The following is a 15475-nucleotide window of genomic DNA, read 5'->3' on the forward strand; positions in this document are numbered from 1 at the left end:
TCCATTCCTCTGGGATAAGGCAGCTGTTGTTCTTGGAATGATTAATCCCATCATTCCTTAGGCCCGTGAAGGGATATGGTTAGCAGCTGCCAAAGGTGTCCTACATCTGTTAGCAGCTGGGCCAGTATGGGATAGCTCCTACCATCCAAAAACCCTCCCTCCACCTGGAGTTCTGTCTCTGGGGCCTCAGAAAACAGGGTTAAACCTTCTTTTGGGGGAAGGCTCTTTTAAGGCTCTACTGTTCTAATTCTTCCAGCCTGGGTTTCCCTGATTCAGTCCATGAATCAACAGCCCCAGAGGAGCAGAAAGGAGATGCTTAGAGAGGAGAGCTTAGAGATGCTCAGGCTCCTTGAGGACTGGACCAAATTGGGACTGAAGTTTGGGCTGAAACTGAAGCCAGGGATATTGGCAGCAGCTGCCGCCCTGGCACGTCTCTTGGTGCTGGCTGAGGTTGGAGCTGCTGGCAAATGCCACATTGCAGACAGACATAGAGCTTCTCACCACTGTGGGCCACATGGTGGATGAGCAGGTGGGAACTCTGGCTGAAGCTCTTGCCACACTCACTGCAAGCGTAAGGCTTCTGGCTTGTGTATGTTGGTGCTGGAGCAGATCTGAACTGTCTACAAAACTCTTGCTGCAACTGGAGCATTTATAAGGCATCTTGCCTGTGTGCGAGCATTGGTGTTTAAGGAGCTTGGAGCTGTGGCAGAAGGTTTTGCCACATTCTGAGCAGGCATAGGGCTGTTCACCCAAGTGCATGCACTGGTGCTCAATGAATTGGGCGTGCTCACTAAAGCGACGGCCCCGCTAAGTCGTTCTTCATTAGAGGTTTCTTCCCTGGGCCAGACCGTGACCTACATAGGTATTTCAGAACCAGCCGCATTTCCCAGGGGGCCGACTGTCGCATATACACCAGGGAGGGCCGCTCGGGTGGAACAACTACCCTAAGGAGGGCGGAGCTCTGGGACCCCCGGGATCCTAACTCCGATTCCCCTGCCACTCCGCCGCCTCCAAGTTCTCCCCTGCCACAGTGAAGAAAGACCTGTTTCCTAAAAACCAGCCACTCAGTTCACAAGCTGAGGCTGACCAGGACACATTCCGGACCCAAGGGGCTGGGGCGGGGGGGGTGGGGGGGGGAGGGAGGTCAGCACCGGAACCGGAAATTTCCACTAGCCCGTGCCGCTCTAGGAAGTGGCAGGGAACGGTCTCGGTAGGTTTAACCCTCTCATTCACTTAACTGAGCAAGAGCTCACCATCAGTGGCCGCTGTCAGGAACTTGATACTTTGGTCCTGGCTCGCGATCCTGAGTCCGTCAGCGCGGATTTCAGTGCCCGGGCCATCACTGTGGGGCAGGGAAGCGAGCTGGAAGGAAAAGGCAGTCGCTGTCGTGAACACGCGCGGGGGGGGGGGGGGGAGGTGTAGTTGGAGTAGCCACGCCACCTGGAGCAGCACGGTACTGAGACTCCATGGTCGGATGTCTGAGTTCTCCAAAGGAACCAGCCCACTGCGAGGCCCCGGAGAGTTTCTCCTCTGACCTAAGCCAGGCGTGCTAAGCAAGGCGCAGACTACAGATCCCACCATGCACCACACGCGCCTCCTGGGTTCGCACAACGATTAGATAACCACTACTCTCTACGTGCCTTCTGCGACTGCCCAGAGTACCGGGATTGAGAACTACAACTTCCAACTTGCAAAATAACAGCGGCGGCGCTACTTAAAAAGCGTCAGAGAGGAGGTCGTGCCTGGCCACGCCCCTCTCTTCCAGTTCCGCTCCCTTGGAGGAGCGGCGAGGAGGGGGCGGAGCCTTAGGCTTGAGCCAAGATGGCGGCTGCGAAACAGACCCTCACGGACTCGCTCTCGTTCTGCCTCGCGCAGCTCACGGCGGCGGCCGGGGAGGGTCTAGGTGGGGGAAAGGACACAGCTACCAACGAGACACCCTTGGGCCGTGCGCTCTTAGCCCTCCGCACGCGCCACGTCAAGGCTGCAGGGGGGATCGAGCGCTTCCGGGCGCGCGGCGGGCTCCGCCCCCTTCTCGCGCTGCTACGGCGAGCGGCTGCAGCGGATCCCGCCCCGTCCCAGGCTGGCCCCGGCTCCGCCCCCTCGTCCGTCGAGTCCGCGACTTCTGCTGGCCCCGCCCCCTCGCCGGGCCCTGCCCCCTCCGCTGCGTCGTCGTCCACGCCCTCGCCGCCAGCGCGCCTGCGCAAGACTCTGGACTTGGCGCTCAGCATCCTAGCCAACTGCTGTACGGAAGGGGCGTGCCGGGCTGAAGTGCGCAGACTCGGAGGCATTCTCCCTTTGGGTAAGTGCTCCGCCCTCATTTCCTAGAAGAATTCCACACGCCCAGGAACTTCTGTTTCTGGGCCTGGGCGGAGTTTTGAGTTCTTTGTGTTGTAGCCTGAAAGAACATGCCTTCTGATCGCGCAACACCCATAAAGCCCTCAAGCTTTCTTTATCTACACCCGGACCTGACCAGATCAGATAATTCAGCCATGACCTGCGTATTGGTTGTTTCCTCGAATTTGGGCCAGTGGAGACCAAAAGGTTATATGGTGACTTCTAGGTGATTCTTACTCTCCATTTATGAGCTTTATAGCAGACACTCAATGCCTAGTGGGTGGCTGTGTACAGGGCTGCCATTTGACGAACTTGGGTCAGAAGGTGTAATGGTTCTCTGCAGTGAGAAGTGGAATAATAGCTACCTCGCAAAATTGAGGTAGGGAGAAAATGAAATACAAGTAGAGAACACAGATATTCTAAGCATGGACTGGCTACTTTGAGTTATTAAAAACTAATAACAATAAGAAGAAATCCTAATGAAAGATAACAAGCGGGGCGCCTGGGTGGTTCAGTCGGTCGGCCTTCGGCTCAGGTCATGATCCCATGGTCCTGGGATGGAGCCCCGCGTCGGGTCCCTGCTCGGCGGGGGGGGGGGGGGGGGGGGTCTGCTTCTCCCTGTCCTTTGGCCTGCTGCGCCCCCTGCTTGTTCTCTCTGTCTCTCTCTGTGTGTCAAATAATTAAAATCTTAAACAAAACAAAACAAGTTTTTCTGTTTACCAGCTAAGTTGGCGCCTCCTAGTGGCAATGTTGGGAGTATGGTTTATACACTCCTGCCTGTTAGGAAATTATGCCAATTTTGATGAAATCTTAATTTTTTGGATAAAACGAAACTTTCACATATCTTAAACCTGTATAAAATGCATCTGGACCATAACATGTTTGACAAGAGACCTGGCACATTAATAAGTCCTCAATAAATTACAGATTTTGTTATTAGCGTAGGACCCTTGTCATTCAGTCACTATTCTGCATTTTAAATATCTCCTGAATCCATCCCCATTTATCCTTCTCCCATCATGTGCTCAGGGACTGGTGCCCATGTGCTGGGCTTAGCTTTAAGCCACTGTCCTTTCTCATCTTAACAATTGGGACAGCCTCCTTGCTGCTCCCCCGGCCTTACTCTTTTCCTCCATAATCTGTTTCCCCCCATGGCTACCAGATTGTATCACAGCACTCCTATTCTTAAAATCCTGTGTAGTTCCCAGTGCCCTCATATTCAAGTCCTGTCTGATCCCTTGGCCTGGCATTTGAGGCCCAGCACAGACATCGGATCTCATTTCTGGGCCTTTGCAAAGGCTGCTTCCAAACCTGAAATGCCCTGTAACAGCCCCATCCACCATCTTTCTAACAAATACCTATTTAACCTTTCAGACCCATTAAGTGTTAGCCTCTCTGGAGGCCTTCCCTGGCGCTCTCAGGTCACATTCTTGAGGTCATTAATGAGAGAGACAAGAAGGAGCGGGACCCTCAAGAGGCTGAATTCTCTTGCAGTGACTATTCTTCAATGTGTGAAGACAGATAGCATCCAGAACCGAACAGCCCGTGCTCTGGGGAACTTAGCCATGGAACCTGAGAGCTGTGGGGACATCCATTCTGCGGGTGAGAAGGCTGTGCGTGTGGAGTTACTAGGGCTTGTGGTGGGAGAGGGGCTTGGGTATCTCCTTGCTCACTCTTTGTCCTCCTCTTCCCTCTCCAGGTGCTGTTCCCTTGCTCGTTGACAACCTGACAGCCTGCCAGGACTCACAGTGCCTGCAGAGTGTGGTGCGCGCGCTCCGCAACCTGGCGGACTCACCCCAGCACCGCCTGGCCCTGGCACAGCAAGGAGCAGTGCGCCCTCTGGCTGAGCTTCTGGCCGCTGCCCCAGACCCTGCGCTGACCTTGGCCCTAGTTCGGGCACTCTTGGAGCTGAGTCGGGGCTGCTCCCGGGCCTGTGCTGAGCAGCTAAGTCTGGGTGGGGCACTAGGACCGCTGGTCAGTTTGGCCTCCCACCCCAAAAAGGCAGTACGAGAGGCAACTATCCTGATCCTTGCCAACCTATGTGCCCAAGGCCTTGTCCGGCCTGCACTGGGCAATGCTGGCGGTGTGGACGTACTACTGGGTGAGCTCCGGCGGCGCAGGGGGCCCAATGGGGCTGGCCCAGCCTCCCAGCAGCCCCTGGTGCGGGCTGTGTGCCTGCTGTGCCGGGAGGCCATCAACCGAGCCCGGCTGCGGGATGCGGGTGGTTTGGAGCTGTTGATGGGTCTGCTACGGGACCCTCGTGCCAGTGCCTGGCACCCTCGTGTCGTGGCTGCCCTTGTGGGCTTCCTCTATGATACCGGAGCTCTGGGCCGGCTACAAGCTCTGGGACTTGTACCTCTCTTGGCTGGGCAGCTGTGTGGTGATGCTGGTGATGAGGAAGAAGAGGGAAGAGAAGCTGCCTCTTGGGACTTTCCTGAGGAGCGGACCCCTGACCGGGCAGAGGCTGGAAGCTTCCGAAGCCTCAGGTGAGTGCCCACCTGATGGCTGTGGATTGAGGGCTCTGGCTCCCTTCACTACCCTCATCCCCCACTCTGTCTCAGTAGGATTCTTACTGATTCTCATTGATCCCTCGTTCTCCCTGGACAAGACCACTTTCAAGTCACCATTAAACACATGTCCTCTCTTCCTGGGTCTGCCTTTGGCCTTGACTCTACCCCAGCACCTCTGAACTTTGGGACCCAGACACGTTCACTGGGCCTTTTTTATTTTGTTGTCTGTTTGCCCCTCACTAGAACATAAATTCTAGGAGGATGGGGACTTTAGTTTTGTTCATTGTTTGTGCCCAGTACCCAATACTGGGCTTAGCACATAATAGGCATCAGTAATTGCTAAATGAGTTGGGTTTTTTTTTTCCCCCCATTTCTCTTTCTCCCCTGTCTCCCCTCGGGCCCACCTCCTCTTCCTGGCTTCAGTCACCTCTTTTTGCATGACAGCTCTTTTGGCCCTGCTCCTTTACCGTGGCTGTGGGTTCAGTCTCTCCTTTCTCCCTCTGCAGGTCGTGGCTGATCTCTGAGGGCTATGCTGCAGGCCCGGGAGACATCTCCCCTGACTGGTCCCCTGAGCGATGTCCCCCGCCTCCACCACCACCCGAGCCAGCTGAGCCAACCAGCCCCACCCTGGGTCCCACCTCACTGCGGACGCCTCGCACACTGCGCACACCTGGCCGCAGCCCTGCTGCCGCTGCCGAGGAGCCTTGGGGCCGTGAGGGGCCAGCGCTGCTGCTCCTGTCACGATTCTCCCAGGCTCCTGACCCAAGTGGGGCCTTGGTGACCGGCCCGGCCCTGTGTGGCCTGCTGGCCTATGTGACAGGCTCGCCAGGCCCACCGAGCCCACGCGCACTGCGCATCTTGGCACGCCTTACCTGCAACCCTGCCTGTCTCGAGGCCTTCGTGCGCAGCTATGGTGCTGCGCTGCTGCGCGCCTGGCTCGTGTTAGGCGTTGCCCCGGATGACTGGCCCTCACTGCGTGCCCGGCCGGCTCGGCGCCAGCACCGGGAGCTGGGTGTGTCTCCTATAAGAGGCCCCATCCCCCTCTAGTTCTGGACTGAGAACCTCACCATGCTGCTCGTGGCTCTCACTGCCCTCTCCAGCCTACCGTCCAGCTTCAGTCACCACATGGGAGGAGGAGAGGGACTCCCAGGATGCCAAGTTCTGCCCCATCCTCTGCCCAAGTCTTTGGGCCTAGATACCCCGACACCAGGCTTGGCCCCAACAACTTAGAATCACGCTTGTCTCTATTTCTTTACCCAGTCGGCTCTTGGTTCTTCATTGTCCTGACTGCCTTCCCACTGGGCACACTGACTTGGAAACCCACGGCTCAGGCCCCATGTCCTCCCAGGCACCCCCACTCCTCACCCCAACATGGCCAGGAACTGCCCTGCTTCTGTGTTCTGACTCCACTCTCTGACCATCACACTTTGTGCTTGTCCTTGACCTCCCATTTCCTAGCATCTGGACCCTTTCCCTCTAGGGCCTGTAGTCATCCCCTCTTCCATGCCCTGAGGTTTTTGCCTCCTTTCAGGGACCCAGAGTGGGACATCAACTCCCAACCTGACCTGCTTTGTCCATCTCTGCAGGTGAGATGTTGCTGCAGAACTTGACCGTGCAGGCTGAATCACCCTTTGGCGTGGGCGCCCTCACTCACCTGCTGCTCTCTGGAAGCCCTGAGGACCGTGTGGCCTGTGCACTGACCCTGCCCTTCATCTGTCGGTGAGGGGGGCCGTGGGTGTCTCACAGGGGTCAGGGGGGCAAGGTTGCTATTCCGCAATGTCATCCTTTTTCACCTTTCTTCCCAAAGGAAGCCCTCTCTGTGGCGCCGGCTACTTCTGGACCAGGGCGGCCTCCGTCTCCTCCTCTCAGCGCTAACTCGGCCAGCTCCACATCCACTCTTCCTCTTCTTTGCTGCCGACTCCCTTTCCTGCCTCCAAGGCCTGCTGTCTCCCACTGTGATTCCAGCCCCTCCACCTCCAATCCCCTTGGACCTAGATCCCCCATCCCCTTGCCTCTATGAACCTCTGCTGGGCCCAGCCCCCGTCCCAGCCCCTGACCTGCACTTCCTACTGGACTCAGGCCTACGGCTCCCTGCCCAGCGAGCTGCCTCAGCTACTGCCTCACCTTTCTTCCGGGCTCTGCTAGCTGGCAGCTTTGCCGAAGCCCAGATGGACCTGGTGCCCCTTCGAGGCCTGTCACCCAGCGCAGCCTGGCCTATCCTGCATCACTTGCATGGCTGCCGGGGCTGTGGGGCCGCCCTGAGGCCCATTCCCCCACCAGGCCAGCCCCTGCTGGGCTCAGAGGCTGAGGAGGCACTGGAGGCTGCGGGCCGTTTCTTGCTGCCTGGGCTGGAGGAGGAGCTAGAAGAGGCTGTGGGCCATATCCATCTGGGACCCCATGGTGGCCCAGAGTCAGTGGGTGAGGTATTCCGCCTGGGCCGGCCCCGGTTGGTTGCCCATTGTGCCCGCTGGACCCTGGGGCCAGGGCAGTGCCCGCGGAAGCGGGCTTTGGCCTTAGTGGGGCTTGTGGAGGCAGCAGGAGAGGAGGCAGGGCCCCTGACCGAGGCTTTACTGGCTGTGGTGATGGGGGTTGAATTGGGGGCCAAGGGTTCCCGCTTAGACTGGTGATGTTCCCTGGGAGGGGATCCAAGGACGAGTTGGCTGTGAAGGAGGACCCCCTCAGAGCAGCATGAGAGGAGGCTGAGCAGAAGTCACCATCAAGGATTGATGAGAGAACGGAACTATACCCCCAAGGTGATGGTCTGAAGATGCAGGAATGAGAAGCCAAGGCCACGGTTGGAGTATGGAGCCCTCAGATGGGGAACAGCCCGGGGCCCCAGGCAACCTGGCCTGGCCCAGCCTTCCAGAGTTGAGATTAAAAACTTTGGAGTTGGATACTCCTATTGTGTGGTGTCTTTGCTTACTTTCCTGTGGGACTCCCCCCCGCTCCCAATCAACCAGCATCTTGTTCAGGTTGCTGTAATCTCAATATAGGCCACCCCTGGCATGTAGGAGTTTAATAAGTAAGTTCTTGGAGTCCTGGGATAGAATAGAGTACTGGAAGGAGCCTGCTTCCTGCTCATGCAACTTCATTGCTCAAATACCCAGCTAGACGTACAGACTTTGGTCAGGGATGAAGGGGCTGGGCTGAGGGAATGCAGTAAGTGTGGGGATGTAGGTCCAAGGCCTTGGCATTACTGTTTCCTGAGCGTCTATCACTCATCTTAGGCCTTCAGTCTCTGGGTCTGTTTTCATCTCTTGGGCCACTTATGTATCCTTCTGCTATTAGCCTAAGGGAAGCCCTGCTGTGTTCCTGGAGTCCCGGAGGCAGGCCCTGTCTTAGTTTTGCTCAGAGATAGCCAGAGCCCTGGGGTGCATTCAGGTTAGGGAAGGGCTTATGTTGTGCTATGGTCTCTCAAGGCAGGGTCTCTCTATCACCTGGATCCCAGATCACTAACCACTCAGGTGGGAGCCTGACTGAGGAGCGTGCCTGGGCTGGGCCTGCCTGTTAGCCTCTGGGGTGCTAAGGTTGACACTTGATATCTGTGCCTGTGTCCAGTTCTGTGTTCTCAGGCGGTGCATTAGAGCCACCCGGAGAGCTTTTTAAAAATGTTGATGTCTAGGTACTTTCTCACTGAATTGGACTGAGGGGAGGATGCCCTGGGCATCAGTATTTTTACAAAGCTCTCCAGGTCAGTTTAATTTGCCCCTGGGTTGAAGCCCACAGTCCAATACTCATGTCTGGACCGAGGGCTGGATTGAGACCCACAGTCCAGCGGCAGCAACACTGTTGTGTCTGTCCATACTCATCTCTTAAGTGTTCATTTCCACTTTGATTTCTCAGGGTCTCAGTCCAGGGAAGGTCTCTTGTTCCTTTTGTGACTGGAGTCTGTGTCTTGCTTGTCTGTGTTCACCAGTATCTTGGGAAAGGGCTCTTTTGGAACAGGTCTGGGTTGCCTCGGTGTTGGGGAGGGCTTTGTCTTGAAGGCTGGCTGTGGTCTGGCTGCCTGGGAATGTTTTCCCTGAGTCTGCATGGGGTTTGGGCCTGGGTTCAGTTTACCTGTGTCTTCTGAACCTGTTGTCTGATCCTTAGACCCATCACTCCTGCCCTAAACCCAAAAATTCTGTCTGGAGCAAGTCTCTCAGGAACGGCCTCAGTGGACAGGGCTCCTGTATAGGACTCAGGGTGCTAGCTTCGGGAGGTGTCTGCTTGAGGTCCTCTCAGCCTGTGTCTAAGAGTCTCATTGAGCAGAGGATCCCGAGCTTGATCTGGGAGAGCCACTTCTCTGACTTTGGCTCTGGCCGCCTGGGCTCCCGGCAGCTGAGGCCAAGGCTGGGGTGTGGCTGCCTCCGCGGCAGACAGGCGGGCTGGGCCTGGGTGGGCCGTGGCCCTCCCTCCCTTACACGCCCCCATCCCGAGTTCTGCTGTTCTTTGCACCCCCGCCCCCCCCCCCCCAAAGCCCCATCCCAGCGGGTCCCGGCTTCCTTACATGGTCACGGCCGGGCCTCCAACTCCCGGACGTCCCCCCCGCCCCCCGCCCCCACCGGACACAGCCCCCGCCCTGCTCGCCCCGCGCGGTGCGCGCCCGCGCCCCGCCATGGAGGACCTGGGTGAGTGGGGCTCGAGTCCCCTTTTCCCCAGCTCCTCACCGCCATCTGGGCCCGCTTCCCCATGCTGGAAACCCCTCGCACTCCCTCCCCCGCGCCTTCCCATTCCCGCCTCCTGTCTTCTTGATTCTGGTCTCTGCCCGCGCCTCCTTTCCGACTCCACGTCCCCATTCCTGCCTCTCCCTTCCTGCCTTTTCCTGGACTGGCCGCTCCCTCCCTTCTTCCCTCGCTCAGCTCCTCCATCACTAGCTGCCGACCGATGGGCAGGGAGGTGCAGCGCCCGCCAGTGGGCGCCTGGGCTCAGGGGCGCTGGGAAAGGAGGGGTTAAAGGGGTCTGGGGTCCGGGCACTGGGAAAGTAGACAGGAAGGGAGAATATGACATCAAATTCTGGAGAAGAAAACAGGCCCGTCTCAGGGTTTGGGGAAGAAAATAATGAAGGGCCCCTAAATATGGTAGGGGTCGGGTCTTTGGGGGGGCACAAAGAGAATAGATGAGTGCCAAGATGCCAGGGAGAGGTTAAGGGTCCCACTATGGTACTCAGAGTTGAGTAAAGGAGCAGGGACTTCTAGGTTCTGGGAAGGAAAGAGTTTAAAGGATCTAGATCTGGGGAAGGGAGGTGGTGGGGGGTGGTGTCTTGGTGGAGGAAGGAGGACCCAGGCATCTCCTCCTTCTGGTCTGTTGGAAACGGTTGGAAGGCTGTGCTCTCCATGAGAGAGAAGGGGTTCAGGCACCCTGCGATAGGGGGTGCTGCTCAGCAGGGGTAACCGGCTCTGTGGAAAATAAGCCAATCAGAATGCAGGTCCCAGCAGACCTGCCAATGGGGAGACTAGGGTGGGACCTAGCGCCTGGAGATGCGCCAGGGCTGGGCGGGCCTGTTGAGGTGCGGGAGGGGGCAGGAATTAGTGGGCAGAAAGAGCACCCAATCAGAAAGTTGGGTGCCAGGCATACAGCCAATTGAGCAATTTGGGGTGAAGCCAAATTTGGCTTGAGTAAAGAGTCAATTTTGACTGCATCAGGGAAGATGCAGAGAATAAAAGAATCAGGCAGCTTTTGTGCATGACTCCCAAGATGAGCCATTTGGGATGTTTTGGTCATAAATATTCCTTGCTGCCCTTCTACTTCTCTGCCTTGGTCTGACCTGTGTTTCTGTCTGATTCCTGACCTCTGCTCTTAATACTGGCTTCTGTCCTTAACTACTGCCTACTTGGAACCCTTAACCTCTAACCTCTTAAGGTCCTGTCTCTGCTCTAACCTTAACCTCTCAACTTCCCATCCTGACGGCCTCTTCCCTGCAGATGCCCTGCTCTCCGACCTGGAGACCACCACCTCACACATGCCAAGGTCAGGGGTTCCAAAAGAGCGGTCCGCAGAGCCTCTCACAGCTCCCCTGCCCTATGGCCACCAGCCACAGGTGAGATCACATACTAGGGACTGGGGCAACACTAGGGCCAAGCTTGGCTAGGGCTAGGGGAATCTGGGCTTGAGTGGGGCGAAGTACAGGCCTATCATCCACACTTGTGTCCTTCTCTCTGTAGACAGGGTCTGGGGAGTCTTCAGGAGCCTCTGGGGACAAGGACCATCTGTACAGGTGAGGGGCCTGGGAACTGGGGGGATGGGGAAGGCAATTGAGACTCAGGTAAGGAGGCTTGGATTCCCCACCCCTGAACACAGACTCCCACCATGTTTTCCAGTACGGTTTGCAAGCCTCGGTCCCCAAAGCCTGTGGCCCCTGCAGCCCCTCCATTCTCCTCTTCCAGTGGTGTCTTGGGCACAGGGCTCTGTGAGCTAGACCGGTTGCTTCAGGAACTTAATGCTACCCAGTTCAACATCACAGGTACCAGGTCACGGAGACAGGCCTCGAGGGGCTGGGGACAGGGCAGGGAAGGGCAGAGACTGAGGGGTATACTCTTCGCAGAGTAGCAGCTAAAGGGACCCAAGCCTTAAGTGGGAGGGGGTGGAGTATGGGCCCCTGTCCAGTGCCCTTCTTTCCTCTCTGCAGATGAAATAATGTCTCAGTTCCCATCAAGCAAGGAGACTGCAGGGGAACAGAAGGAGGACCAATCTGAGGACAAGAAAAGGCCCAGCCTGTGAGTTTGACATAGTTGGCAGAGCGGGGAGAGATGTGATGGCTACCTGAGTTACTGGAGGATAGCACTCATTACTCTGGGGGGCTCTGAGCTGACACAACTTGTGTTCTTCACAGCCCTCCCAGCCCATCCCCTGCTCTCCCAAAGCCTTCAGCAACCTCAGCTACCCTGGAGTTGGATAGACTGATGGCTTCGCTGTCTGACTTCCGTGTCCAAAACCACGTGAACCAGGTGGGGTGTGGGCCAGTGTAGATTTGTGGCTTCCCAACCCCTTTTAGAACCTTCCATATCTGCTGCCTTGCTGACTCAACTCTCATGTCCTCCTTGCTGCAGCTTCCAGCCTCTGGGCCAACCCAGCCACCGGTGCCAAGCTCTGTGAATGAGGGCTCCTCATCCTCACCAGGGCCGGCTAGCAAGGGCAGCCTAGACACCATGCTGGGGCTGCTGCAGTCCGATCTCAGCCGCCGTGGTGTTCCCACCCAGACCAAGGGTCTCTGTGGCTCCTGCAATAAACCTATTGCTGGGCAAGTAAGTGGAGCGCTGTGAGTAGGGAGGTAGAGACCCATGGACCCATCCTCACTGACAGCCAGACTTCGCGCTCTTCCCTTTTAATAAATGACTCTGGGAAGTGGGTATTACCATTGTTCATATTTTACAAATGAAGAGACTAAAGCTCTGCGTCACACAGCACGTAAGTGGCAGGATGAGAATCCCAACCCAGTTACCATTTATTGTAGTTCTACTGTATGCCGGCACTGGATTAGCTCCTTTACAAACCTCCATCTCAAGTCTTCACAAAAGTCTTGCTGGTGCCACCTACCATCTCTCAGGCACCAACAAAGCCTATTTCTCCTCCACCAGCATCTGGTTTGCGCGCTCTGGTTCTTGGCTTATTGACTGAGTAGATATTATTGATAACAACTGTGCCCAGTGGTTGACCTAGATCCTCTTGCTGTATTTAGTGCCCTGCTACCATCCCTAAATTTCCAACCTTAGCAAAGCAGGGTGGCATTATGACTCTTGTGGGCCCTAGGCATGTTCATCTTCCTCCATTAAAAAAATTTTTTTTAAATTGTGTTTTATGACTGTGTTGGTGTAAAGAGGAATATATTAATATTACACATTAAATCGTTTTCTTCTAGTTCATTTTTTTCTTCTGATTTTAAAAGCAATTCCAACATTTTCATGGGCTCCTAAAATTATTGAGGGCCCTAGGCACTGTGCTGGAAGACCTGGGTTGAAATCTCTCACTCACAGACTGACTCGAACATTAGGTTCTTCATCCTGGCCTCTCAGGGTGGGTGGGGAGAAATGAGTGAAGGGAGTCAAATGGTAAAAAGAAAAAAGAAAACTTGAAATGTGCCATGTAAATCTTAGCTCACTGGGCACATGGCAACCCGAGGTCCACTCTGACCCAGGCCTTACCCCCGACTCGCAGGTGGTGACTGCGCTGGGCCGCGCTTGGCACCCTGAGCACTTCATTTGCGGTGGCTGTTCCATGGCCCTGGGAGGCAGCAGCTTCTTTGAGAAGGACGGAGCCCCCTTCTGCCCTGAATGCTACTTTGAGCGCTTCTCTCCACGGTGTGGCCTCTGCAATCAACCCATCCGACACGTGAGCCCCGCCTTTCCCACAGCCGCCCCCCACCCCCCCCCACGCCCCTTGGCCTCATCCAAGGCCCTTTGGACTCCGCCCATTCTCTCGGACTTCCAAGTTCCTTGTTAGGTCTCCAGCGCCTCAAACTCCTACTTAAACCCGCTTACATAGGTTCATGATGGGAGAGGGAGGGTAGAAGGGATGGAGGGTCACGCTGAGTGTCCCCGTTCATTCTCCGCAGAAGATGGTTACTGCCTTGGGCACCCACTGGCACCCGGAGCATTTCTGCTGCGTCAGTTGTGGGGAGCCCTTCGGAGATGAGGGTGAGAGCTTGGCTCCAGTCCTGAAAGATACCCGTCTGCTCGATATCCCACCTCGCACGCTGTGGTCCAGCCTACTACAACCTCGTGTCTTCTGGCCCCACCCTCTCCCACAATCGGGGGCCCCTCCTATTCCCTCCCACTCGACCTCCACCCTAGACCCGATCCCTCCCTCTCTGCTGCTCGTTCTGACTGCCCCTCATCTGGCCCCACAGTCTCAGATCTTGCAAGTCCTGGGTGCAGCCAGCGCTTTTTTTTTCTTTCCGCTCCGTTCCCGCCCGTAGGTTTCCACGAGCGAGAGGGCCGCCCCTACTGCCGCCGGGACTTCCTGCAGCTGTTCGCCCCGCGCTGCCAGGGCTGTCAAGGCCCCATTCTGGATAACTACATCTCGGCGCTCAGCGCACTCTGGCACCCGGACTGTTTCGTCTGCAGGGTGCGCGGCTGTGGGAGGGGGTGGGGGGGTGGGGGGAGGAGAGGAGCTGGGCCAACCGGGAGCCCAACTAGGAGCCTGGGGCGGGGCGATTATTCAGGTATTCAGGGCACGGTGCTTCACGTCTGGGGTGGGGTTGTGGGCAGCGGGGTTCCCACATTGGGTTATTAAGCTCCTAAAGCTAGTTATCTGGTCAGGGGGTTGGCGGCTGACCTATCCTTTCGCGGCCTCCCGCCCCCAGGAATGCTTCGCGCCCTTCTCGGGAGGCAGCTTTTTTGAGCACGAGGGCCGCCCGCTGTGCGAGAACCATTTCCACGCGCGGCGTGGTTCGTTGTGCGCCACGTGTGGCCTCCCCGTGACCGGCCGTTGCGTGTCCGCCCTGGGCCGCCGCTTCCACCCAGACCACTTCACCTGCACCTTCTGCCTGCGCCCACTCACCAAGGGCTCCTTCCAGGAGCGCGCGGGCAAGCCCTACTGCCAGCCCTGCTTCGTCAAGCTCTTCGGCTAATCGACTGTGAGGCCTGGCCCTGCGAGAGCCCAAGGCCCTAATGACCCCACCCTTCCCCAAAAGACGTGCTCTCCAGACCCCAGGGCCTTGCTCTTTGAGCCTAGGGGGTCTCTCCCTAGCCCACCCTGTGAGGCCCCACCCACTGGAGAGACCCGCCCCTGAGGTACTCTACTCTTGAGGGCTCCGTGGTCAAATTCAGAAAAGGTCCCGCCAATTTCAAGACCACACGGGTGGGTCATACACTGTAAAGCAACCCCGCCCGAGGTCTTCACTTTATCCCCACCCTTGAGGGAGCCCCCTGACTGGAGGTGGGCCCTTGCAATTCCGTCTAATCAGAGGACAGGCCAGGACAGACCTGCTCCCTGCTCCCTCACTGTTCTGTGCACTTTTTTTCTGCCCACATAAAAACACATGCCACATCATGTTGGTGCGGTGTCTCTGAGTGCTGGGGAAAGCCGTGCGTGGAGACGCCCTGCCTCTTGTGCTGGTTCCGGCTGCCGCGGGTTCTAGGTCACTGCCCTGTGGCCGCAGGGGGACCTGCAGCCTCAGCCTTTGCAGGCTGTCCTTCACATGTCAGATGAGCCTGCGCTGGATTGTACAGATAGTGGGGAACCAGAACAGGAGCTCAGGCTGGGCCCCATGGAAACTTCCCACCCTCATTCCCCACTTCCTCAGCAACCTGTATCCTTGAAATAAGCACTTAATCTGTCTCCACCCCCACCTCTCACTCCCACTCCCTCCCACCCTTGTCACCTTGTCTAATTTTCAGATTTTTCTCCCCTCCTGAAAAGACCCTCAGAGATGGGGCTCCATCCAGAAGTGCCAATTTGTGCCCACTCTTTGGATCTGGGCCCTAAGGCACAGCTTCCCTCTTACTCATATTGACTCATAACGTCTCCCCTAAGCAGAGGATGACACTTGGGGTGGTCAGAGCAGTGACCAAAGGAAGCACCAGGGGCTGTTAAGAGCCAGAAGGAGGCTTTTAACTCAGACTGAGAGTCAAGTAAGTCTTCCTAGAGGAGGAGACACCTGAGCTAAGCCCCAACAGAAATGGGTGGGCCACAGATTTTTAGATGTGGAGTTT

At 56.8% G+C, this 15475-nt stretch overlaps 3 protein-coding genes across 7 annotated transcripts; 2 read left to right on the top strand and 1 right to left on the bottom strand.

The window, feature by feature from the left end:
- Positions 1-330: 330 nt before the first annotated feature.
- LOC113932101 (zinc finger protein 324B-like) lies at positions 331-1610 on the bottom strand. The gene is made up of 3 exons (XM_027610579.1): positions 1441-1610; positions 1254-1362; positions 331-665 (listed from the first exon to the last, which is right to left on the bottom strand). Exons 1-3 carry the CDS (start codon positions 1579-1581, stop codon positions 331-333), a joined length of 585 nt encoding a protein of 194 aa, XP_027466380.1. The 5' UTR covers positions 1582-1610.
- Positions 1611-1693: 83 nt separating this feature from the next.
- ARMC5 (armadillo repeat containing 5) lies at positions 1694-7740 on the top strand. Of its 4 annotated transcripts, none has more exons than XM_027613982.1 (6): positions 1694-2299; positions 3829-3936; positions 4034-4820; positions 5351-5856; positions 6431-6563; positions 6652-7740. In XM_027613982.1, the coding sequence occupies exons 1-6, from the start codon at positions 1822-1824 to the stop codon at positions 7469-7471; spliced, it is 2832 nt and encodes a 943-aa protein (XP_027469783.1). In that variant the 5' UTR covers positions 1694-1821; the 3' UTR covers positions 7472-7740. The 4 variants fall into 4 exon arrangements, with proteins under 4 accessions (XP_027469783.1, XP_027469785.1, XP_027469784.1 ...); XM_027613984.1 differs by lacking the exon at positions 1694-2299 and adding an exon at positions 2390-2560; XM_027613983.1 differs by lacking the exon at positions 1694-2299 and adding an exon at positions 2457-2541.
- A 1598-nt stretch (positions 7741-9338) lies between these two features.
- Positions 9339-14813, top strand: TGFB1I1 (transforming growth factor beta 1 induced transcript 1). 2 transcript variants are annotated; one of them, XM_027611288.1, is made up of 11 exons: positions 9339-9454; positions 10748-10863; positions 10988-11040; positions 11144-11286; positions 11452-11539; positions 11656-11770; positions 11873-12067; positions 12978-13151; positions 13375-13456; positions 13738-13886; positions 14125-14813. In XM_027611288.1, the coding sequence occupies exons 1-11, from the start codon at positions 9442-9444 to the stop codon at positions 14389-14391; spliced, it is 1395 nt and encodes a 464-aa protein (XP_027467089.1). In that variant the 5' UTR covers positions 9339-9441; the 3' UTR covers positions 14392-14813. The 2 variants fall into 2 exon arrangements, with proteins under 2 accessions (XP_027467089.1, XP_027467090.1); XM_027611289.2 differs by lacking the exon at positions 13375-13456 and having other exon boundaries at positions 14125-14386.
- Positions 14814-15475: the final 662 nt, after the last annotated feature.

Source organism: Zalophus californianus, chromosome 10 (genome assembly GCF_009762305.2).
Source record: "Zalophus californianus isolate mZalCal1 chromosome 10, mZalCal1.pri.v2, whole genome shotgun sequence".
Classification (NCBI taxonomy): domain Eukaryota; kingdom Metazoa; phylum Chordata; class Mammalia; order Carnivora; family Otariidae; genus Zalophus; species Zalophus californianus.

Excerpts from the sequence above, each read along its gene's own strand:
- TGFB1I1 (XM_027611288.1), top strand. Across the intron at positions 11,041-11,143 it reads GACAAGGACCATCTGTACAG|TACGGTTTGCAAGCCTCGGT; the intron begins GTGAGGGGCCTG and ends CATGTTTTCCAG. Across the intron at positions 13,457-13,737 it reads GGAGCCCTTCGGAGATGAGG|GTTTCCACGAGCGAGAGGGC; the intron begins GTGAGAGCTTGG and ends TCCCGCCCGTAG.
- LOC113932101 (XM_027610579.1), bottom strand. The coding sequence starts at position 1,581 with ATGGTGGGATCTGTAGTCTGCGCCTTGCTTAGCACGCCTGGCTTAGGT. Across the intron at positions 1,363-1,440 it reads TCAGTACCGTGCTGCTCCAG|CTCGCTTCCCTGCCCCACAG; the intron begins GTGGCGTGGCTA and ends TTTTCCTTCCAG. Across the intron at positions 666-1,253 it reads CCTGACAGCGGCCACTGATG|GCAAGATGCCTTATAAATGC; the intron begins GTGAGCTCTTGC and ends GCTCGCACACAG.
- ARMC5 (XM_027613982.1), top strand. The coding sequence starts at position 1,822 with ATGGCGGCTGCGAAACAGACCCTCACGGACTCGCTCTCGTTCTGCCTC. Across the intron at positions 4,821-5,350 it reads GGAAGCTTCCGAAGCCTCAG|GTCGTGGCTGATCTCTGAGG; the intron begins GTGAGTGCCCAC and ends CTCCCTCTGCAG. Across the intron at positions 6,564-6,651 it reads ACCCTGCCCTTCATCTGTCG|GAAGCCCTCTCTGTGGCGCC; the intron begins GTGAGGGGGGCC and ends TTCTTCCCAAAG.